The sequence below is a fragment of the Corvus hawaiiensis genome, chromosome 14, assembly GCF_020740725.1.
Source record: "Corvus hawaiiensis isolate bCorHaw1 chromosome 14, bCorHaw1.pri.cur, whole genome shotgun sequence".
Lineage (NCBI taxonomy): Eukaryota > Metazoa > Chordata > Aves > Passeriformes > Corvidae > Corvus > Corvus hawaiiensis.
This window is the reverse complement of record NC_063226.1, coordinates 14,453,181-14,477,884: the sequence shown is the minus strand read 5'-3', so window position 1 is coordinate 14,477,884 and position 24,704 is coordinate 14,453,181. Positions and strand designations below refer to the sequence as shown.

The 24,704-nt window shown below is 41.0% G+C and overlaps 1 protein-coding gene across 2 annotated transcripts; it reads right to left on the bottom strand.

The window, feature by feature from the left end:
- Positions 1–454: 454 nt before the first annotated feature.
- On the bottom strand, positions 455–24,427 carry VSIG1 (V-set and immunoglobulin domain containing 1). Of its 2 annotated transcripts, XM_048319124.1 has the most exons (8): positions 24,227–24,427; positions 20,909–21,069; positions 14,895–15,002; positions 8,620–8,818; positions 6,861–7,016; positions 6,098–6,217; positions 5,229–5,355; positions 455–3,811 (listed from the first exon to the last, which is right to left on the bottom strand). In XM_048319124.1, the coding sequence occupies exons 1-8, from the start codon at positions 24,261–24,263 to the stop codon at positions 3,628–3,630; spliced, it is 1,092 nt and encodes a 363-aa protein (XP_048175081.1). In that variant the 5' UTR covers positions 24,264–24,427; the 3' UTR covers positions 455–3,627. The 2 variants fall into 2 exon arrangements, with proteins under 2 accessions (XP_048175081.1, XP_048175082.1); XM_048319125.1 differs by lacking the exon at positions 14,895–15,002 and having other exon boundaries at positions 24,227–24,421.
- Positions 24,428–24,704: the final 277 nt, after the last annotated feature.

Sequence of the window (24,704 nt, the reverse complement as noted above, 5' to 3'; positions counted from 1 at the left end):
TAAGAAAACCAGTATTTTCTAAATAGCTTGTATGTTTGGGGTGTGAACAGCAAGCGAGATGAAAACCTGCCATCTGTTACACAGTATGGAAATGCAACATGTTTGATCTTCAGCCTCCAGGAAAGGGTGAAATGCAAGCTGGCAGTTTCCACAGTTTGACTTGCTGGGATTAAGGTAATGCAATTAATTTTGATAAGCAAGACAGAAACTTACAACCAAATACCTTCACCCAGGACTTTAAATGCATCTTAAATCACAAAATGCAGGTTAAATTTCACTGAGGGGACTCATTAAGAGCAGAAGGGATAACTTGCCTGTACAGTAAACTCCGGCCATGCAGACCTTGATTGAAGGAGGAACCTGATTGAGTAAATGTTTCTTATATATTGCACAGGCACTGCTAAAAGTTTGATTTGAAAGCAGCTGAAGCTGAGTTCTGTGTTCATTCTTGATCTTTGTGTAGCAAAAAAACCCTGCCACAGCTCTGTAGCTTTGTACATCTGCTTCCTTAGGAGATGGTGGCTTGAATGTTGGCTTAGTAACGGGTGTCTGTATTAATGATCCCTGCTTCTTAGGGGAAGATAAATTGGCCATGCAGCAAAGACTGTTGGAACATCTAAAGCAAATTCTGAAAAATGTTTCTGAATCCTGCATAACTCTGCAGGGTTTTAGAGCTACACACTGTGGATCAATACTTAATTTGACTTGTGCTTTGCCAAGAGTATCAGTGGGAAGCTAGGAATGGTGCCCCATAATTTTTAATAAACTTTAGAGACTCTGTAATGAGAACAAACATCTGCCAGAAGGCTTACAGAAAACACCTCACTATGGTAAGAAACCCCAAATACATGTTATTTGCCTTACCTCCTCACTCCCAGCAGCCTGTTTTGCTTCTAATTTTGCCTTTTTACTAGCATCTATTACTCACTGGTGGTTAGAAGTATGAGAGGAATCATTAGTCAAGAACATGGTCAGTTGTTCCTTTCTCTATATAAAAACATTAACGTAACGAGCAATTTCTACTTTTTGAACAAATATAAAACCTGTGGTGTTCTAGGAAGACCCTACAATCTAATAGAAGATACTGACAACTTCCCCAGAACTTGTTCCTATCTTGCTGTAGCAAGTTATGTAAGGAAATGCCAGCAGAAAAATGTGTGGAGGTGAGATGAAGGAAAGATTAAAAGAAATATGACCATGTAATAGAGTCCCCTCTTCAATCACGATAGTGCTGTTGCAGAGATGTGGAAAGGTATAGCAATAAGAAAAATGTGACCAGAACATGTACATGCAGGAGATGGCTTTAGAAGAACTAATACAGCTATAGCAGTGACATGAAGACATCTATGTTTTCCCATGAAGGGCAAGAGTAGAAGAATGCTTAGGAATGTCAGATAAATTATTTTAAATTATTGCTGCTGTCAGCCAAGCCGGGGGCTCCTTTGGACCAGTAATTGATTTGAATTTTATCATCAGGAAACACCTTCAGTAAGAAATAGCACCCAAAGAGCAGCAGGTAGTACTGACTGTTCCCTTGCTGTTTCTGAGTGTGTTTAATGTCATCATCCTGCAGGTTTACACAGCTTGGCTGTCAATATAAGACATTTTCAGTAAGTTGCTCAACCTGGATTGAAGGATGTGACTTAAGAATTTGGCCTGGCATAATTGCCACAAGAGTTAATAAGAGCTGCCTGATCAAGGAGACTTCTGTGTAGATCCTGATTTGAGATTTACCCTGGATATTTTGGGGAGAGAGGAGTCTGGGGATCCACTGGTGCAACATGGCAGTGTTGGTATTAGCAAGGGTTTTACCCTCACAGTCTGGCACAAATAGTTTTTAGCTAAAATAGTGTTAGAAGAACACTATAAATGCTCTGTTACTCTGGAATGAAGCTAAACACTAGGACACACCTATCAAAGAAAAATATTTGGAAGCCAGAAAACTGCCAGGAAAGGGCAATTAATACAGTTATTCTTGAAGATCCAAAATAAATCTTAACTAGGATCTCATGCCTTGCATCCTTAAATGTTGCCATATATTTTTCTTTTTTTCTTTTTCCTTTTATCTTTTTTTTTTTCTTTTCTTTTGAGCTCACTATCTTGGTAAACATACTTACAGCTGTAGGAACTGAACCTGAAAATTTTAGCCCAGAAATCTTAAATGTTGCATATAACTAATGTTTATAGTCTAGGAGCAGTCACCAAAGGATTTATGAATATTAGATCCTGTGAAAGACTGAAGTGCCAAAAACCTCCAGATCCCTGAGCCAGATATGTTTTCCTGCAGTGCATGAGACTGAAAGCAGTGTCTGCCTGTGTCAGCGAGGACCTGCCTCAGGCAGTTCAGCGTGGAGCTGCAGAGCCTGTGGGTCTGTACTTGCCTGAGCCCTGTGGTCCTTGAGCTCTTCTGAATGTAGTATCTTTGCCTTTTTGAAAAACTGAGTTTGTGTAACTTTAGAAATGAGGCCCAGAGAGAAGGGGTGTCTAGTGACCCAGGTGTGTGTGTGCGGTTCAATTCCCTTTCTCCTTCCAAGAGGGTGCTCATCACTTGATTGCTGGCTGTCAGTGTGCTTTGCACCACTTACCGTCCCTCTTGATGCTTTCGCCTATAGAAGATAGATTGTTACACTGGGATGAGAGACCAGAAGAAAAGTAGCATGAGTTTGTTGGTCAGTGGGTAGGACTAGCCTGGAAATAGATTTAAATCATCTCAGGCAGAGGAAGCAATCCGAACTGTATAGAAGGCACTATTACTCCTAAGTTTTGAAAGCAGCTGTATCTGTGTGTCATGAGGAATGTGATGCTGTGTGAGCCTATTGGAACAAGCCTTGCAAAGGATTTATATCTCCAGCTCCTGTTGTGTGGAACAGTCATTTGTATCTGAACTGGGCACCCAAATGCCAGTTCCATTAAACTGAAAACCAGAGCTGCTGAAACACACAACTCTGGAATGCTGATGCCCTTGGGAACTTTGAGCCAAGAAGCTCACTGTTAACACAATGTATTCCATGTCAGGCAGCAACAGGGTAAGTTTCTGGGATTTTTTTTTTTTTTAGCTTAAGTGGAATTCAGACACCCAAGATTTCACTGGCTCAGGTCTTAACATCTGTTTCAGCATTCTGATGACATTAATGTAACTTCTTTTTACTTCTGATGTGCAAAATCAGTTCCTTTAAACACTGCAATGTACTGGCCATGATTATTGTTCTTGGTGCTCAGGAAGCAGGCTGGCCATCACTATTTCTGGAGAAGGCTGCTATGGTTCTGAACTGTGTGGACACATAGCATTACTGGTGGTTGACTGGAAAGCTCTTACTTTGACAAATGCTTTAGCCCATTTCCTAATTAGTTTTGCAAAATGTGTTGGATAAATCTAGATGATATTCTTTTTATACTTAAATTTTTGTACAGTATAACTAGATAATAAAAGAAATTTGGTTAACTTTAAAGGCCAAATCTTCTGCTATTCACAGAGTGCCTGTGTAATAGACCTTTTTCAATCCACCCCAGTGGCTCACAATACAAATGCCTGTTTAAGTTTTAGTCATGCTTCTATGTTAATTCAATGACAACAATTTTTGTATAAAGGGGTCCAAAGGTGACGAAGAAAACTCCATTAAATAAACTCTAGGCTATTTCTTCTTTTTCTGCTTCTTGCTTCTCATCGTTTTCAGGTGTTGCAGGAGCTGCTGTTTCATCAACACTTGGATATTCATTTGTTGCATTGCTTGATGGAACTGTGGTTGCAGGAATGTTTTCTTCGTTGGGTACCTGAGCATAGTCTGCATTGGATTGTTTCTGAACCATTTCTCTGCAGGAAGACAGGATTAGGATTGTGATCTCGCATGTTGAAATCCCATGTACACTAGAGTCTTTCAAAAGAATGAATCTTTGTATTTGCTATCTGAACAGTAACCCCCCTGTTATTACAACTGTTCCAAGATTGTGTGAAAAGGTTACAGCACCACTGGTGCTGAGACAGAAAGAGTGACAGCATATTAGCTAGTAAGACATCTGCATCGCTGGTTTAAGTGATCCCATTAGAATAAAATGGATTTTAGTATGTTTAAATGCTTTGCCAGGGAAGTGGAATGGGAAACTGAGCACTGGCAAACAGTGTCTGAGGAGAGATAGCAAAACTCACTGCTTGGTGTGAGCTTTCTGGGAAATTCCATGCAGATCTGGTGTCCCATTGAAGTGCATAAAAAATAGAGTTCAGTCAGAAAAGAATTATGAAAAGACTGAAATCTAGAAAAGTATTATAAAATATATTTAGTCTTTTAGAAAAGACAGAAATCTAGAAAAATATTTTTAGTAACAGGTATTAATTCCATTTTTCTTATCAAAACCATAGCAAACCAACTCCCAGTATTGAAGCACTTTCACATGGTAAAAAATATCAGATGCTAGTGGATTAGTTCAATGTAGTAAGATTTATTAGGATCCAAGTACAAAACTAGATGTTAATGCTACATCAATTGAAAGCAGAGATCATGCATGCATGACTGATCACTGGTCTGGGTTAGCAGAATTCCATGTTAGGAAGCCTTAGACCTGTGCTACAGGGAAGTCACATCTTTTTCTGGCCTCAACTGCATGTAGTTATTTAGCATTTAACATCAAGGGGCTAAATACAGTCTATATAGTGCATGAGATTATCCCTATTCTGAAGATTTGGCAGTTTAAGGGAAAAATGAGCAACCAAATCACAGAGAAAAAAACATCTCCAGGGCAGGATCAAAATGGTCATTCTGGGCTCCATTCTGTTGTCTAAAGCCTGCAGTTTCCTGCAGTTTGAGATTCCTTGAGTATCCCAAGTGTGTGTCCTGTAATTTCAGGTACCACTGAACTGAGCCCTCTGTGTTTACATCCCAGTAAATTTGCTGAGGTGACCCTTAGCTGCTGTTTCTTTTTTTACTTCCTCCACCTGCTTTTAACAGACCCCATTAACTTTAAATATAAAGAGCTGATTTTAGAACTTGACACTTTAGCTTGTGTTGTTCAAAAATATTTGTTTCACTGTTTTAGATACTGCTAAGCGTTAAAACAGGGAAGAGGGCAATGGCAACTTCTGTTACAAGAGCAACAGGTAAAAAGTCCCCCAAAAGCAGATGTTCACTCTGAAAGTTTTCTCAAAACTTGTATTACGCATTTTACTTTAGTTCTGGATTATCAGCAGTGCTTTACAGAAATAATTGTCTTAAAATGAAGCAAACAGAAATTCTTACTGCATCGCATTATTTGGTGACTTCCTATTTTTTGCCTTCTTGGTCAAGACCCAGACAATAATGCAAATTATAGCAGCTGCCAGAATTGCTCCAATCAATGCTCCAGCAACAATACCACCATCTGAATCTGGAAAGAAAAAAAAAGATTACTTGACTTTTTTAACAGTAGTAGTAGCAAAATCCCATAGAAATTTCGTGCACGAGCCTTTAGCAGAAAGAAAGGATTGGATTCAAAGAACTCTTTCCAGGACGATGGCCAAAGATTCTCTAGGAAAGTGAGAGCTCTGTCCTTGTGTGGTCTTTGCTGCCTCCTTTCTCATTGGGTAGCTCCCTATCCCAACAAACTCTCTGTTCATGCCTGGCTAAGGGAAACATCGAGCTGTAACACGGACAACAGGTAAAACAACAGTGACTTTGCTTTTCAGTCACTGCAAACATGTACTGAAATCCAGGTTGCCTTTATTTCTGTCTTTCAGCTAGTGGTCACATCTACAGTGCCCCAGTCCTTGTACTACCACATTTCAGTGATGGTTGTAATTTCTGGGGTGGTGAGACCTCAGTGGGACTGTTGGCTGGAAGAAATTGCTCAAAACTCCATGTCTATCTGTTGTCAGTAAAGGCTCTGCAGTCAAAACCAGGTCCAGCTCCTGCTCCTTGCAGCAAATTAAGGTGGGGATGTTAAATCAGTTTTCTAGGTCAGTGTAAATTCTGGGCATGCCTGGATGAAAACTCTGGAGCTCTCCAAATCCTGTTCTATTCTTACTTGGAAAAAAAAAAAAAATCTAAGCTTCAAAGTTGTTAGAGAATTTTCTTGCAAGCTGTGGATATCCTCCATCAAAGATGTGATTACTTTGATGCATTCCACTTACGTTTTGCTGTTAGGTCAAGCTCACAGGTGCTGTTCCCCAGGAGGTTGCTGGCTACGCACTGATAGTAGCCAGTTTCAAAGGTGGTGAGGTTGCCAATGTAAAGGATGCCAGAGTTTGGATCTGTGACAAGCAGGGAGCAGGTACACATTACTGTTTGTATTCTGTAGAGGCAAACAGTTCTCTGTAGTGGGTAACACAGAGCTATTCAGATATTAGACAAAGGGTTCACCAATTATGGATTTGTGTGGGTTTTTATATTCTTTAAATATAAAACATTTACCTTCCTCTAAAATTGCTCCAGTGGATTCTGTGGGGGGGTATTAGAAGCCCCTACTCTGCCAATCATTCTGGCTGATGTTTTACCCACCGTGATACTGTGGTTGTCTGTGTAACTCCACAAATGAACATGCAACAGGTACAGAAAATTTTTGGGAGGGAAGGATGTGCTAGTACTTGAATGACAAATTGATTCAACTTAAATTCATTCAAAATTTCAAGGGAAGAGAGATGCAAAGGCATAAATATTTCTCCTATTTTAACAATTTAAAGGCATAGACAGGACTTCAACTTTTTTTTATTAAATAGAAAAAGCGTCCTGTGCTTTTGACAGCTGTCAGTTGATTTGAGTAAGTAAAAATATGATTCTGTGACATTGACCATTAGAAGAGGAGGAAAAATTTTAATTAGCCTATGTGATACACAGCATTTGAAATGCTGGAATTTTGGATCTTGAACATGGTACGGTAGTCCTGTAGTTACATACTGAATTGTTCTGTCACAGGCTTGAGGGTGTTCTCATCGACTTTGTACCAGCGGTAGGTGGGGCGAGGCAACCCCTCTTCGCAGTTGCATAGGAGGTGGATTAGATGGCCTTTTTCAGGTGTTCCTTCTACTTTGCAGAAAGGTTTTGATGGTTTGACTGTAAAATAAGAACAGACACATCGTATGTGGGTACCCGGGGCTGCAAACATTCGCCTCAAGTTCTGGTACCGTGTTGCTCTGAGCAAAGAATTGAACCCCATCTACAGATTTCCATCCAAGAGCAGAGTCTTGCTTATGGAACTGACCAAAGCCTCTTCCATAAAAAAATTGAGTAATATTAAATATATGTACATGGCCTAGGATACAGTTTTATTATCTTCCATTTGCATACTAACTGTTATTAGGGGGGCGTTGAAACAAAGACTATCAATTATTTTCATTATGATGGGCCACTCACTATTCACCACACACCATTCTGCCACAGACCAGAATCATTTTCTTTAGAGACATGGCAGGAGCTTTTCCACAGAGAAGGAAAGGATCAAGGCCCAATTCTTTCAGTTATTACAGTTGTGAAGGAAATTAATCAGCTATAGTTTTGGTAAAAAATAAATCTGTTTTTATATAATGTCCTCACTTTGCACAAAAGGGAAGATTCTGTCTTTACTCACACCCATTGGTTTTCGTTTCCTGCCTACAGATATGCTTTTGTGGTTCTTTAGAGCACTGTCAGGGAAACTACCAGCAATGAACACAGCCCAACCAACAACTTCTCTTGGTTTTCATGTGAAAAGTGCAGTCTTTTACTCAACTGCTCCAAGATTTACTATGTATTTTGGAAATTTTAGATGAGAATTATCAGTGGTACTTTGATTTTTCAGGGAATGAGTTTACATGTATCTTTTTCTTATCCCTGAGAAGTAGGCAAGTGAGGCTGTAATCATGTTCCCATATGTTTGTGATTTGTCACTCTGACCAGGTATGAATTCTCAAGATAAAAGGAATTATTAGACATTGTTAGTACAATGTCTAGTACTCTTACTAGGAAATAAAACATCTCATTCCACTGCTTTTCATCCTTTCTGTTCTGCCAGTTCATGGTTGAACTATTGCTTTCTTCCATGCAAAACAGACTTTGTACTACTTTCAGCCAACACGTACTAAGTTTCTAGAGCTTTTGGGAGCTGATGTGAGCCAGAACGCTTGGGTTGTGCTGCTGCCTCTCCCTAGATTTACACAAGTCACCATGATCAACATGAGGTAAAATTAGCGAAGTTTTGGACTGTGCTGGGGCTGCATGTATTGGTTTCAGTGAGAAGTTGTCACTCCCAGCTAAAAGGGTGTTTTATTTTAATCAAAACTATTATCACTTTGTTTTCCAGTATGAAAAATAGAGTGAAGTTGGGTAATTCCAGCCACCCTCTTACCTGCTTACATAAGGTAACTTTTTGAGAACACAGAGTGACTCTGAAGGCCAGTGGTGGGAGAAGGAGATTTGGCTGCAGTTCAGGCAAAGGCAGCTGTGGAGTGGAACCAGGTCAGCTGTAGCTGGAAGCTAGAGGGCACCCAGGCTCTGCCTGCCTCCGAAGCCCTTGGAAACACTCTGCAGCAGTGACTCAGGGAGCTTCTCCCTGCATCACGGGCCTTGTTTACCACAGCCTGTCATTCCCTCTGGCCCTATGTATTTTGAGCTGTGAATTCAGTGTTTCATAACACGGGAAGGGAACAACAATACAGCAATAGAGAGGGAAGGCGCTTACCCAGCACACTGACAATCACAGATTTTTGACTCTGTCCAGCATCACCCTGAGGGCTGAAAACTTCACAGGTGTAGGAACCAGTGTCTGAGGGCTGCATGTTGGAGATTGTTATTGATGCATTCCCTGGACTTGTTGAAGCTGTTATCCTGTTCTTAAATGCTCCATAGGAGTAAGACTGGCCTCCCGAATAATAATAGATCTGCGATAAAGAAACAATTGTTAGTTTAATAACAAAAGATCTTCTTGCTGCTTTGTTCCATACTCAGAATATATTTGATTTCCAATTAAAGCCAAGCAATGTCACCCCCTTTCTTGCCTCCTCCCCCAAGAAAGCAGAAATGAAAACATGGTACATTTGAATACATATTTCTAAAGGTTCTTAAAAGACAAGCTTTTCTGAACTGGCATTTTTTGCTGTGTAATTGACAGTAGCTAAAGCTTTGTGGATACTCCAAGCACAGACTGATGCATTTGTGAAAACAAAGGTGAGACCATTGACCATCATATGACAATTCTATGAAAAAATGCTGTCATGCACAGTGAGTAATGGTATTAAGTGAAGCATTGGTAATTTGTGGTATCATTAATAAGCGGCTCAGTAGAAGATTATGACAAGGATGGACCTGTCATTGGTAAAAGTGGGTGGTTGCAGAGCTTTCCAAATACAGAATCTGGCAAACAGAGAACTGAAATGAATTCACAAGCCAAAGGTCTAAGCAAACAAGGCACCTGATCTGTTGGCAGTAAATTTGAAAGCCATAAGGATGCAGTACAAGAACAGAGCAGAGTCATCACACATGCAATTAGAGCAGCCATGCTGTTCTTATTTGTGTCATCAGTGTTGGAGGCTGTGTCATGGACTGTCTTGGTTTTTTGAATTTATACCAGGGAGGAAGTAAAGAATACCTGTTGGCCTCAGTGTTTGGAGGGGTTCCTATTTGGGATCAAGAAGTTCCCCTTTTACTAAGTAATAAAAAAATGTTTTGCCAAATGATAGACATAGCAAGGATAAATGTTTCTAAGGAATGTAACATTTCCTTCCGAGTAAAAATTGCTGATTTAACATTGACTGATTTCACTGATTTCAGTAGCATCGACTGCTCTTAGCAGCACTGTGGAGTAGAAGTGGCCTCATAAGCCCGAACTTTTTGTCTGCTGATGGAAAGGAGAGGTAGAATTGTGGAGCCTGGATGGTAGTCCAAGCCTTGGGCCCTGAGTCTGTTCAGAAACTGCAGTATCTCATATGCTCTGGGGTAAATATAATTGTTCTCAAGGAGTACCTGCCCTCTGTCCAATCTAACTGCTCTGAAACCAAGACCTCAAAGAACAAAGAAGTGGAAAACTATGATTCATTAATTGTTTTTCTGAGGTGTTAATGGTATTGTTGTATAAAAGTGACAGTATTTGGGATGGGCAATATGTTCTCCCACGGTCTACATGCACAAACTAGGCAAAGTGAACAGTTCAGCACACTCAGTCATTTGTTTAAACTGGTGAGAGGTGACCATATAGAATTACAGGTTGTGACCCATATTGATCTAACATTGTTCTTACAGGCAGTATTCCAGAATCATCAGTGTAAATGTATTTACTGAAGTTGAACTAACAGTATGCTTTTTAATGGAAACAGTAGGAAAATGCTTGTAGGAAAAAGCTTCACAGACTCCTCTTCACAGGCCATTCTTACTTGACTAGTATAAAAATTTCCTTTTGGTAAAAGTTCTCTGCCTTTTAGGGATACTGCAGATCCCCAGTAGAGAAGTATAATTTGCTTTACTTTGCAGATCAACTGATTGCATTTTGAACTAAGAATATTTATTCTTAATTCTATTTATCCTCCCTGATATGGTGTTGACTGAAGTCTTTAAGAAATGTTATCTAAAAGCCTTTATTAGCTTAAGGCAAGGTACGCCCCAAAACTGTCAGAGCAGGACTGGTTTATGCAAAGATATGGCTTTGAAATGAAGGTCAGAACCCAGGTTGCACAACACCAGCAGCTCCAGGACTGCAGCTTGGCCTCATCTCAAGTGCAATTTTGCATACTCCTCAGCCAGACTTTATCTTTCCCTGCCCCAGGTTTACAAACACCAGGTACAATTGATGCAGGGCTCTGAACACCAAAGCATTCCCAAGGTGTGGAACCTTGGTACTGCAGTGGGGAAGCATAAGAAGGTCCAGGGTTAGCTTAGTGTCAGACTTGGTTAGAAAGTCTGCTGAAGCTGGATACTCCTCCCAGTTTCCATTGTGTGCATGCAATACCACCAGTTTTAAACCTGATTTTATGCTTTGCAAATGTCTAGAGATGGAACTCTCTTACAAAACCGGAGTCTGGATGGAGACACTGTATTCCCTGCAGAAGGAGAGTGTTCAAAATAGGGAGTTTGGTTTAAACAAATCGCTCATCAAAAACGTTGTCTGCCTGGAATTACAAAACCACATTGGGCACATTAGTCTCGGTCTACATTTATCTGAGCAATAGCAGAGTATTATTTATCACTGTTTCTTTCAAAAGTCTGAAGTTACAAGAACTGTGACTTCTGACTTCACACTCTTCTGGCTGATGTCCCTGGATAGCTCTCCGCAGTGGTGGGCTGGATTTCCATCTCCTCTCCATCAACTGCACCTGTTGGAGTAGGGCAGTGAAAGGGGTTCCATCAGCTCTTTACACTGATGTGAAATTAAGCTCTACAGTGAATTAAATGAAGTAATGTGTGTCTTGCTGCAGCATGAGAGGAGTGGTAGGCCCATCACACCCTATTAAAAGCTTGATTGCTGGAAAAAGGGGCTAATTTCTACTCAATGTACCTACCTCAGAGTGATCTGGGATTTTTTGTCAGAGTAAAGAGTAGAAGAAGGGGTCCACTGAATGCTTATTTAGCCACAGCATATCTTCCTGGAATAAGACTGGCACTGCAAGTCTTAAATGCAGTCAGGGCATGTCAGTAAACACTGTAGAGGAGCAAGTGCACCTCCTTATATTTGACCTGGAGTGAGGTGAATTATGTGCTTAAGTCCTCATACAGTGCACTGAAAAATTAACCCCCTGTGTTCTCTCTTTCTGATTCAATGAATGCAGAGAAAATATTTTGTGTACACTGTTAAATCTGAGGCAGGTGTCAACACATCAGAGACTATTTCTTCTCTTCATGGATTCAAACAGAGTATTTCTGGGTTATTTTTTTTTCAACCATGAACATAAAGGCAGTGAAACATTCTCAGGCAATGCATTCAGTTCCTCTGCAGGCTCCTGCCTGTTCTCTGTTCTCTCCTGTTTGATGCTTATCTCACTGGCTCTGGAGTTCATTGCCTGAAGGAAGGTGGTAATCACCAAAAAGGCTGAATAACGTTCTGATTAATTACTGAGTGTATATCTTGTCCCAGAGGTATGATTGGATTGTGTACACAGGAAATTTCATTTAAGAGGAATATGTTTCAGTTAATTGGCTGTGAATTCATAGTCCATTTTAAACAATACACTCAAAATGAGTATTTTAAACCCTAGTTCAAAGTGGTTTTATGCTGTCCTTGAAAAGGTGGTTTGTGGCTTTCAGAAAACTGAAATGAAAATTTTTGCAAAAGTGTTTCTGTTCCAATTCATAAGTAAAAAACTTGTTTTCTGTTTAAGATATGGAAAACTTTCTGGTTTTGGGCAACTGACAGCTAATGTTTCCTCCTACAGACACACATCTCCTTGACATTTCTTTCCATTTTACCTAAAACGTGTGTAAGGGAAAACTGTATATTTAGTCAATGGTAGACTTTTTCTGGAAACCTTTTTAATCTGGTGTGATAAAGATATCTTAAGTGCACCATCTCGAATGCAAAAAACCCGACAAAAACCCAAACCAAAAGAAATCTGCTGCGCTTCCCTTCAAAAAAAAAAAAAAAAAAAAGCTTTTTATGTCCTCAAGCGAATCATGGGCAGCTCTAATGAAGTTGATGATTTACCAGGGTAGAAACAATACTGAGGGTGCATTAATGCTTGTTGCTCCTTCTTACCAGCTAGTTTGTTCAGGCAAGTTATTATATAATGGTGCCTTTTCACATTTCATGGAAGCAGCTGCCTGGGTGACTAAGGAAACAACTGACAGAAAGAGGAGCAGAGATTATCTCTCCTAAATCTGTTGTCCCTCATAACTTCCTAATCTGAGACACCTGTTTCTGCTAAACAGCAAAGCTGCCCAGAAGACATCTCCCTGACCTTAGAAAGGGTCGCAGCTCAGTTGGTTCCTCAACCTGTGGGCCGGGCAGTGCCCTGCTGCCTCCAGCCAGCCATCCTTCCAGGCTTTCTGAGGCAGTGCTGTGGTTACTCTTCATGTCCACAGGCAGTTTCTTCTAGAGTGATGGTGTGGAAAGTATTTGCCTGCAGAGGAAGCAGGCAGCAGAGCTGATGCTGAGCTGAGGACTTCCAAAGGCTGCCAGATGTTTGGCAGAGTGTGAGGAACCCACCCACAGGTTTTCTTTGTACAACTTCTATAGAAAGATCTTCCTTAGGGTGTGAAGGGGGTGTGTGAAGAAGCTGGCAGGAAACTGGAAGAAACATGTCTCCCTCTGCTGTTCTTTTTCTTCTTAGGACTGGACAAATATATATCAGAATTTGCGTAAATATGTGTCTTTCAGATGGCTTCGGATGGACTCGTTCATAAGTTCTAGGTCAATACTCTTCCATCCCCATCTCCCAGAGTCAGAGTCACTGAATCACAGTGCTGTATATGCCTAGTACTTATGGATATCAAAGTTATGAGGTTACTTGAAGGTTCATTACAAAGTGTCCTGCTTAATCTGCACAGAATCCTGACTCCCTGACTGGGGGCAGTTTCAGGACATGACCTCCTCTCCAGTACCTGTCTTTCTTCCCCCTGCCTCTTCTCCCTTTCCCCCACCAGCACATGTAAAGCTCTAGCATCCTGTTGGATGATGTTTTTCTGATGGATTCGGCGTGTGACTCACAGTATTTTCCTGGAGAGATGGAAAGCTCCAGTGTCCAGAGGGCCCTGTCATCGGGTTGGTTTGTCATTTTCTGTTTGAAATTTTCCCAAGCTACTAGAAAATGGAGGATATTAATGACTTTCCTGGTTTGAGATCATGATCTCTTTTTGAATTCTGAGGACAGACAGAATTTATAAAATAACAACAAGGGAAAAAAATATTCATCACTCCCTTAAGCATCTTACCATCTAATTAGAGAACAAATGCTGCATACTCAGAGCGTTAACGAAGGCCCAAAGCTCAGATTCTGAACTCAGCTAGCTAAGAAAGCAAATGCTCACGCATGTGTTGGTTTCTTCAGCATGTGTCACATGCCTGGGTCTGGGCCCAAATCCCTTATTTCATCCACAGCTTCTTTTCACACATTTTTGTCAAAACTTTGATCTGCCAGAAGGTAGTAGGGATATTATGTCCTGCCTTGCTGGGATTTTTGCATGAGAATTAAGGATATTAGCAATGACTAGAAGCGTCTTGTCACAATAGCGCATTGATAGAAGAAGAAAGGGAGGGAGTCAGAAGCCTTTAGAGGATTAATCATTCAGCAGCTTTAACTGATGCAAATACATTGGAGGAGCAGCTTTCATGTTCTCACAGTATCATTCTTGTGGCTGAACTATCAGTGAATAATTCCTACAGTGCATCAAGCACAAACATGTTTTCTTAGTGCATTTGGTGTGACTGCTCTTCAGCAGTTATTATTAGACCTCAGTTTACATTGGGCTGTACCCTGTACTTCATGGTGAGACAGGAATCCTGCTGCAGCCAAAGTGAGTTTGGAATGGATTACAGCTGGAACGCTGAGCTGACAGCTGAGAGGGAGCTGGTTCAGCTCAGTGTCAAGATCCATCACATCTCAAAATGTTTTTATATTCTAGAAAGGAGATTCAGCATGATTATTTTTTCCTATGTAAATATGTAGCCCCAAGATTGGGCTATCCAGTCTTGCTCACATTCAGCCCAGAGGCTCCTGGTGGGTGCACACACCCTTCAGATACCCTTTGGGTAGAATATTCCTGAAGGTGCCGGTTCAGCCACCTAGAATAGGTGTGGGGAAAAAACCCCAACACAACAGCTACTTCCAAAATAATTTTGACAGAGAAAAATGAAATAAAAAATAGGGTGAGTTAAAAATTCTGAATGATACATCTGATTCAACTTATTTCAGTCATGTGCTGGTTTTGAGATTTCAACACAGAATATGAACACAGGTTTCAGAGTAGCACAAATCTAGTAGAAGCTATTTAGCTCTTTTTTCCCCCTTAATATTATGGGGATTGTTTTCTTACCTTGTATCTCCAGCTACATCTTCCCCGTGCATCTGTCACATACACCGTCTTTTGACAAAGACTGACTGACTTTTCATCCATACTCAGAATACCATGACACGGGGAATGCTGTATTTGAGTAAAAATGTGCTGATCTGAGAGTTAAATGAGACTTTAAATGTTCCCCCAAAATCAAAGAGCCACTCCTCCACACAGCTCCCCACCTACCATCCGTGCTGATCACAAGGGCAGGGTGCCTCATGCTCGGTGTATTGTGCAGAAAGTATCTCAGGCCTTGTCAACTGCAAGATGCAATAGGAGCTTATTCCTAAGATTTACTTAAAATTAGGCAAACTAAGATTGAAGTCTAATGTTTGCTCCAAGCACCCCAGTTACAATCTGACTATTTTCTGCTTGGCTGTACTTCCCTTTGTGATAACCACAGGCAGGCCACCATAGTCCCACTGACATCCAGAGTCACTCCAACTGCACTGACATGACAACAGCATCTCCATTCCTCTGCATTGGAGGTGTTGCCTCTGCTTTCCATGAAGCTGTTCCTTACAGTGCCTGCTCAGTCATCTAAGTGCTAGATAAAACTCAGTTTTAAAAAATCACCTCTAGGCAAAAAGAAATGCTTATGTATGAGAGAGGCCCTTTCCAGGAAGTTTTCCTGTACTGCCTCAAGAGGTGCTTCACACAGGCTCATCTTTCTCATGGGCTGGAATGGACTGCTCTGCTCCCAAGCTGGTGTCCCCTGCAGCACTGACAGCCTCTGCAACACAGGATCTCAGGTTTCTTGTGGCTGAAAGTGTGTGAAGGTGTCCCCCGAACTGCTCAGACTACATGGAGGGGAATTTGTTCATTCAAATGCTTTTATGGAAACCCCACACATACAGGGCTGGCTGGCCTCTGGCTCTCCCGCGTGGTAGCCCAGTGCCCACAGCTGTGCCTTGCTTTGTGCTGGGCAGCAGAGTTGTGCTGGCATTGGGACTACTGATAATCTGAATTTGGGGTGTCAGGGTGGAAGCAGCCAGCACATCTGTGCTCAGGTCACTCTTCTTGCCGCTTTCCTCCTTTGGGCTTTCTCTCCCTGTCCCCTGTTGCTGACCAATGTGCCACAAGCTCGCTTTTTTTTAGAGAACGTTTTCATAAGAAGTCTGTCAATAATTCTGTTTTGCCTATAAGTAACAGGCATCCATGATCTTTACTCTCATAGTGAATTTAAAATTTCGATCTTGGTTAGCCAGGTCTTGTCCCTGATCATTTCACTGACTTTAGCTGTGGGTGGCCTGGGCTGGAGGCTCAAGATGTGGCCCTGGTTAGGTTCAGGAGTTGTATTTAGCTTTGCAAGGCTGCAGCCGCGCCTGTGAAGAGTCAACAGAGGCTTCAGCTTTCAAACATTTACTTAGGTGCCTTACACTGGGGCCAGCCAAGTGACTCAGAGCATGAAATGAAGCAGAGATGTAGGTCTTAGCAGGAGCTGAGGCTTTACCTTATGAACCAGGCCAGGCTGTGATGTACCCTGGGTAAGCAGAATAGTATTAGCCTCAGTTTGTCTAGATGTAAAATAGAGATCGCTCAGTATTGGAAAGTTCTCAAGATCTTTGGCTGGGAGTCATTATTTAAAACTTAAATTTAATATTAAAGGACATGCTGCTAAGGGCTAAATGGCAAGAAGAAAAAGTTAAAAATATGCATGGCATCCTATTTTCCATGATTTTATACTTGCATCATTAAGTTCAAGTGAGGGAAATTACTTCTACTAGAGAAACTTCTCAGGAAAAGAGCAGAGTTAGGCTCAACTAGTAAAAAAGGTCTATATTCACACATCTTGTAAAGTTGTGCTGTCTTCAAAACAGTGCTGTGAACACCTGGCTCTGTTTGCTGCCTCCCTTTTCATCGTGCTGCCTGTGAGCAGCCTGGCTGTGGTGTAACTGCCGTGGTCAGAGCTGGCAAGCACCTGTGGCAGCACTGGGGAGGGCGGGCAAGGCAGAACAGGGCATGAAAACACCAGAACAAGCAGTAAAAGACAAAACCAACCTCACAGAGGCTGTGCTGGGAGGCAGATCTGCATCAGTAGCAGGTCTGCAAAGTAATGAAAAGCACAGCCTCCCCTTGAGGCAAGGTAAAACCTGTTGCTGAATGCTTAGGGACATTAAATTAACACTGGCACTGGTCCTGATCCTGGCCTTACTGATTCCACTCCAGCCAGGACTGTACCTGAGCTTATGGATCTCAAAACACTGCAAAATCTGTACGTAAGTGGCAGTGTAAAATAAAGGGGTACCCATGGCCTCTGCTTATTGTATGTTATGTCCTAAAATCTAGTAATAAAAGCCAAAACTTCTTAATGGTATAGATTTGCCTTAATTACATGTAACATTCATAAATGTATATAATATTCACAGCTTGCTCTTTTATTTGTTGCCACTGTAGAGAGAAAGGGCCATGTTCTCAATTGTTTAAATAAACAGTATTTATTAAAATCAATAATTTTTTCCCCACGTATTTGTTATAGAGAATATCTCCTCTGCTTAATCTTTTTATTTTGAGTGTACTGCCCATGTGAATAATGTGGTAATCAAGACAGCTAACATTTAGTAAGATGTCAGGAATATTTTAAAATGTAGTAGGTGGGAGAAGATGTATTTTCTGTAATTTTTCACAAAAGTTGTAAGTCTCCTGTCTTCAAAATACTTGGCAGAACTTTCCAATTTTCAAGAATGGAATTTGAAAATGTTATCCAATTAGTTGCTGAAAAAATTGGCAAATTTTGAATAGAGCCAGAATTTTCAACAAATTTTTCAGGACAAAAATATGTTATTTCTAAGGAAGTGTTTGGTTTTTTACAGATCTGTTAGAAGAATCTAAATGTCTCATAAAATTAAATAATTCCATTCCACTTAAAATGCAAGCTATTGTTCTGGTGCTCGGTAAGATACGGTGCCAGTCTTTCCAATATGGTTGGGTTTGTCATCTTACCAGCATATTAAATATATTTTTGAATTGCACATTAGTATTGTTTTACCTGAACATTGAAAGCCAAAGCTGGCAACCTCCTCCATTGCCATGCATATGTTTCCTACTTGGAACAAAATATGAAACTTAATTCAGCTATGTGCCAAGCCACCAGGGCAAAGCCAGGTTTATAGAGAGATTATATTTTTGTTTAAACTTGTAGAAGAGAAACATGTGGGCTTTCAGGCTGCCAGTCCTTTCTGAAAACTCAGAAGAGTCACCAGCCTGAAATAGAAATACCAACCTCATTCAGAGGGAGGGTGAAAATCCAACTTTATATTCAGCTGTGTTGTGTGATTTCTTAAACCATATTTTCCACAAGTAATCACAGTCCTTTCTTCCCAGTGTTCACATTAACAGCATTAATTTTATTGTGAATAGGTTCAAAATGATAAGGAATGGCCAGGTGGTGGTAAAAGGATATAGGGTTAAGTAATATAAGAATGAATGAGTTGCTGAAAGCATTTCAAAAAGAGCAGTGCCCCAGTCCTGCACCCTCCAGGGGCACCAGCAGACTGCAGGGAGCAAAGGGAACCCTCTGAGCCTCACTGAGCGTGCCAGCCCACGATAACTGGAGCTGCAGTGAGAGGAGATGGTGCCTTGGTGCTCAGGGAGAACAGGATTGGCACTAAACCATGGCCTTTCCAGATCGAACTGACTTTATGTCAAGAGAAGGCAAATCATCCATCACAAATGCAGCCATTACAAATGTGCTGCGGTGTGAAAGTGAATTTGCCATGAAATTAGTTTCAGATGGGGAAATCCAGCTGCAGTTTTCCCCAGCAGTGTTTCTTACAGACCTTTTAGGCACAGCTTTCCCATTGCCTGCAGTGAGAGCTGCAGAAGCCGGGAGGGAGCACTGGAGGGATTGATCCATAAGGTTTCCCTGACATTTGGTAGTCTTGCATCAGTTAGTTCTTGTTGAGCGTATTCTGAACCACCCACAGAATTTTATGATTATAATTCTCAGGGGGTATTTTTCTCATCATTACTCACAGTTTACAAATGGTTTTCCCCTCCTGGATCTCTTGAAACTGTGTGATTCTCCCTCTAAACTACTTATAGCTGCAATCTGCTTATTTCTCTTGATTGTGACCAGAAAAATGTATGGCATTTAGGGTGTTGCAATATGGGAAATTGGATGCAAATAGAACAGAAAGACTCTAACCAAACCTGGAGAAGACAAGCTTGATCTTATGTCAGTACTGTACTTCCCACCTGAATGAGCAATTAAAATTTAAGATGTAACATACTGGATCAAAATAATAATATATTGTACAAAATGCAATTTAGGAAACCTGCAGCTACCACCCTTTCAGGAATAGTTCTTAATTTAATAAAATAGTTATAACTTGAGGAAAGCAAACAATGAGTAACAACTACTCACACAATTAATCAGGCAAGGTGTGCATACATCAGTCTGGCATTCAGCTAGAGTTAGAATTTGGGATGGGCCCAGAGTTTGTACTTAGCACTGATACAGGCATAATCTGTGGCTGTGATATACTGCAGGAGAGTGAGCACTTCTGTCTTAGGTTAAATTGTAATTTCTTACATACTGGCTATTGCTGTTCAATGCCAAATACGTTACAACCTGCACATTCTGCAAATTACAGCTAATTCTGTGTAATTGATAAACCAGATAGAGGGTACAACTCTATCAGCAATGGCAAACCTCCTACTGTAATATTAGGAAACTTGTGAACATGACAAAAATATCCTGAGTGTGGACTGTGACACTCCTCTAAGTCAAATCTCTTTACATCAACTCTCAGCTGTCACACCAGGCAGGAGGATTGAACTTTCAGAAGAAAAATGCTGGCAACAGGATAAAAACAATGGGAAATGATCGTCCCACAAGCACAAGCCTGACACCAGGGCATGGAAAAGGAATCCCAGTTGTCTTCAAGGATTCAGCAACACTTGTAATCAGGATTTCTTCTTACAAAGGAAGGAGTTGCTGACTGCTCAGGGTCAGGACTGAGCTGATGGGAACTCATACCTTGTGTGTTATGCTGGGAATGAAATTCATGGGTTCATTTTCCCACCAAAACATCAGATTAATGGGTAGCTCTTGAAGTTTGGGCAGTAGTGTGAGTACATATAGGCAGTTACAGATCCCATCCCTGACTCCTTCCAGGCAGACCAGGCTGCTCTGCAAGGTCTTTACAGCCACGTGAGAGGCTCAGGCAGTGGTTAGAGCAAGTCACTGCCTGCTATTGATGTCCTTCCCAATCCCATCTGTGCTGACACTCCAGCCTACAACACCGTCTCATTATACCCCCAGAGTAAGATATTGTTTGGCTCTGCAGCCTCTTGGGGTCTCAGGAAGGGCAGGGACCATTTGCCCTTGACCTGTAATTGTTCTGTTTCCACAGTGACAGCCATGGGATGCTGTGAAATACCAATGCAAGTTTGCTGTGGCAGATTTCCTGCTGTGATGACTTTCTGCAGAATGCTGCCAACACTCCTGCTGCTCATTTTGTGCCCACAGTCCACTGTCATGCACAGCACCTCTTACTGATCTGCCAAAAGGCAACTGCAGTGCCTGAGTCAAGAGTTCTCATTTGACCCTTAAATGGGGAACAACACATTGTCATAGGCAAGGGCGTCTCACCAGGAAAGCAGCTTTCACAATGGCAGGAAATATCTGCCAGACAAGAGAAAAGGGAGCTGGTCCAGGGGCTGCAGCGCTTGTGTGGTTTTTGGACACCTGGTCTTTGCTTCACGCTTCCTGTGTGACTTGGAGCAAGTGGTTTGAGCATCTGAATCACTTTTGTACTTTCTCATCAGTTTGTGACGGCGTTCAGGCATGTCAGTGGGAACCAGGAGCCTAGATAATTTGTTCATCTGCCCCTAAATTTTGCTGCACCCCAGTCCTTAGTATCTAGGGTAGGAACCCCAACATTACCTGGTCTGTAGTAAGGATAACCCTCTCAAAGGTAACAAGACTCTTTGAGGACTTAGGGATATCTTAAATACAATTTCATAGTAATAAGAAATAAATATCTTACGGTGTGCAGCTGGCTCTCTTTGGCACTGTAAAAACTCCACTGAATAAAGAAATTTCCCAGCGGTCCAGGACTGGTGTATGTGCAGAGGAGGGTTGCGTTTCCACCTGTCGTGACATTCACTGTCTTCTCAGGGACGGTCACCACAACCCCGCTGGCGTGGCCTGTGGGCAGTAAGTGTGGTGAGGAGAGATCAGCTGGGGCTCGCCCTGGGAGCCCTGCAGGAGTGCCTTACTCGCTGTGTGACTGAAGAAAGCTGTAGGATATATCCGGCCGTTCTCCTTTTCAGCACAGTTTCCCTCAGGCTTTGTGTGGAAATTTCAGTGATAACAAGCTGTGGCTGGGTAAAAGCTAGCAAGCAAATAAATCCCCCAGAACACCTCTGCCCTTACAACAAAAAATGTTCTTAAAAAGCAGAGTTCCTAAACCCATACTTGTTCTTGTTTGCTGATACTCATATTCTCACTAAGAGTCAGTGGTTAAACGGAACCTTTCTTCTGCACTCACAGTGTTTTCCTGTGCTTGCACTCTCATTCACAGCTGTGTCTACCCATCTCTTACACCTTTCTTGCCCTTTTTGGCCTTTTTGCAGTTATTTCTTTAGATGTCTGATCTCCTTTACATACACCTTCACCTCAGGCTGGAGCCCAGCAGCTTTTCTCTGCTTTTCTTTTGTGAATTACTTTGCTTTTGTTTCGGTTTCTAAGGGCTTACCTCCAGAAGCTGGGTTTTTTTTCTAACACTATTACATTGGAAAAATAAAACTAAACTTTTTGCAGCTGCTTTTACTATGTGGGTTGTACAGAGTTCTTTGATAACTCAATCAACCCTTTGTGTTGTGCTCAAAGCAGAAAGGGAGCAAACACAACTTGTGAGCCCTTCCCGTAGCCTTCTGGTCACACTTGACTACACGATCATAGTAATTAAAGGAATCAAGCACCACCTTACAGTATTTATCTGTTTCTATCCTCTGTGTAAATTGCTAGCCATGATGGCACATGACAGCAAAGCTAGAGCTGTCAGAAAAATAAGTCTGAATTTCAGGGTTTTGGTAGGTCACTGAGTCCAGCTTCAAAGCCAAGGTCTAAAGATTCAGATGGAGAATGTATTTCTTTTGAATGGCATGGAAAACATAAGTCTTTTGGAGCTTTCAGTGCAAAAGAGACAAGGTGAGAATTTCATGTTACAATAATTTTCATGTGGGTTTATTGCATATATTAATGATAGAGACAAAAGATGTGAAATATATTTCCCAATGCAGGATCTGTGCATCTTATGTTTGGGTACTGCTTTTGAGAGTTTAAGCAGAACCTGCAGCAATACCAAAGAGTATTTTGCTGAAATTAACAGCCCTATGTGAGAAAACATTGTTTATGAAAAGAAACAATCTATTTTGTCTTTTTTTTAATGTAAATATTGCAAATTCATAAGTTAGTACAGTATGCAAACCTATCTGAACTCTTTGCGTACTGTTTTCTGTGTTTGATGGCTTCAATAGTAAAAGCTTACTGCAAGGAAGAAAGGAATAATATACTTTCTGTATTGGTGGTGGCTAGGATGGAAATTAATGGGTTTAAACTACAACAAGATTTATATTGTATGTGAAGACAGTGTCACAGGAATGGCTGGAGACCGACCTAAATGTGTCAAACCTGCCTTGGGGAAAGAGGGCATCCCAGGCTGGCTGTGAGTCCTACTTGTCTTGTGAGTTCACAGCAGCTTAATCCTTACTGAGATCTAATATGAATGCTGTGCTGTATTACTTTAGGTGTCTCAGTTCACTGTTCTCAGCTTTAAGAATTAGTGTTGGCCAGAGGATGACAGTTTCTTGTCACAGTTTACATGTATTTATTTTCTGCTCTTTGCAGGGTTAAAGTACCGTCTTTCAACACAATGTTATTCTACTGAAAACATCAATTTTCCAGTCATCTGCTCCACATATTTACTTTATCATTCTCTGGTTTTGGAGTCAGGAGTGCCACAGAGTCTGACTGTTACAAGCTTTTCCCGAAGAAATTGATTTTAGCAGAAACGACTCCACAAAGCATTCTAGGTTCCATAAAACTGTATTTTGAAGAAAAACATTTAATTGAAAAGATCTTCACTCAAGTAAAAAGATACTGTCAAAACCTATCAAACTGACATTGTCCAGTGAGGCTGTTTAAAGCCAATAAAAATTGCAAGATTCATACATACAGGCCTTTTGGTTTAATTTTTAAAAAGTGCACAAATAAGAAATAACTCAGTGAAAACAGCTAGTGTGAACAGGACCATAACTTGTTAAAAATGGTTGATCCATGTCTTTACTCATCAATATTATAGTGAGACTGTTTCCTTCCCACAGAGAAAGTCATTGCAGTTAATTAGCAATCTCCCACTTCCACTGAAGTCCTTTGCAGTTTTCAGCATTCATTAAATTAATCCAAGTTTGCTGATCTTTTCTGAGCCATGACAGAAACCCACAGTCAGTGGTGCCCATCAATATGAACACATTGCTAGTCTTAAATCCAGAATTTTCAAATTAGAGGACATTGCTTTGAAAATTATTGGTACCTACCCTGAATTACTTTTCATATCTAAGGAAGAATCTGTTGGGTGTATATGTGTGTGAGAGTTAGAACACTGAAACTCCAGGAGCAACTACTTAAAATATTTCTGTGGCACCCAAACCAGATAATTCCATCTGGAAAAGGAGATGCTTTCATTTTCTGTAGTGGATACAGGGGCTGTTCATCTCCATGGAGCATTAGACTTAAAGTGACTGCTTCTGTGTGTATTAGAAATAAAGCTCAGCACAATGAAATGCCCTCGAAACATGAATAATATATAGTTTTTACTATACCATGAAATCCCTAGATTCCACAAAGTATTATGTCCTCGTTTAATTTCAGGGAAATCTAAAGATTATTTGCATGCTTAAAGCTAAGAATCCCCCCCAAATTTTTTGGTGGTTGAGGGACTGATGCATCATTTTCCAGTCCTATTATCAAGGGGAGAAAAAAGCCAAATATGGAAAAACCTGACCTTGAAACACTTGAAAGACCTGAATTCTCCATACGAGAGCTCTTTGCCTCTTCTTGACATCAGAGCAAAGCATTAATCTGCCAAAGCCAAAATTCTGTTCTTGAGCAAAAACCTCTTACCAGGCAGGGGTCAGTTTGTGGATTTCCATAAAATGGTCTGGCAGTATAGCCACGATTTTCATTCCATCCTGAAATAATTAATCTCGAATGTTCTCCTAGTTTGCCAGTCAGGTTCACCTGCTCTCTTACTTCAAGTTCCTTTGTCCCAGTGCTATTTCAATCAGTTTGTTATTCTTACCTGCAAGGACAGCTAGAATTGGAAATATCTTCAGCATTGTCACACACACCTCCTCGATGCTGGGAGAGAAAAGAGATCAGGTGCTGTTTCTGGCTTCTGCTGAAACTCAACTGTTTTATTTTTTGAGGTAGGTTTTTTGTTTTCCTTATCAGCTGCGTTTCAACACGTCAGTGAGCTGTTTCATTCTCCTTTATCACGCCTGCCTTTCTCTGACTAGTGGTGTGACTGTTCACTTGAAACCATTTTGTGGGGTTTGAGCAACTGAGGGTTTTGTTAATAATAAACCTTTGAATCAGAGGAGCCCAGATTCTCCCACTTTTGCCAGGGCCCTGCAGTATTTGCCTACCTAAGTACTTCCACTGAGTACAAGAAAAGTGTTTGTGGGGCTATTTAACAGCCAATCTGATTACTAGTTGGAGTCAGGCCTAATATGAATAATCTTTATTTCCCATTAATTCTGTAATTTCCTTTTAAAAAT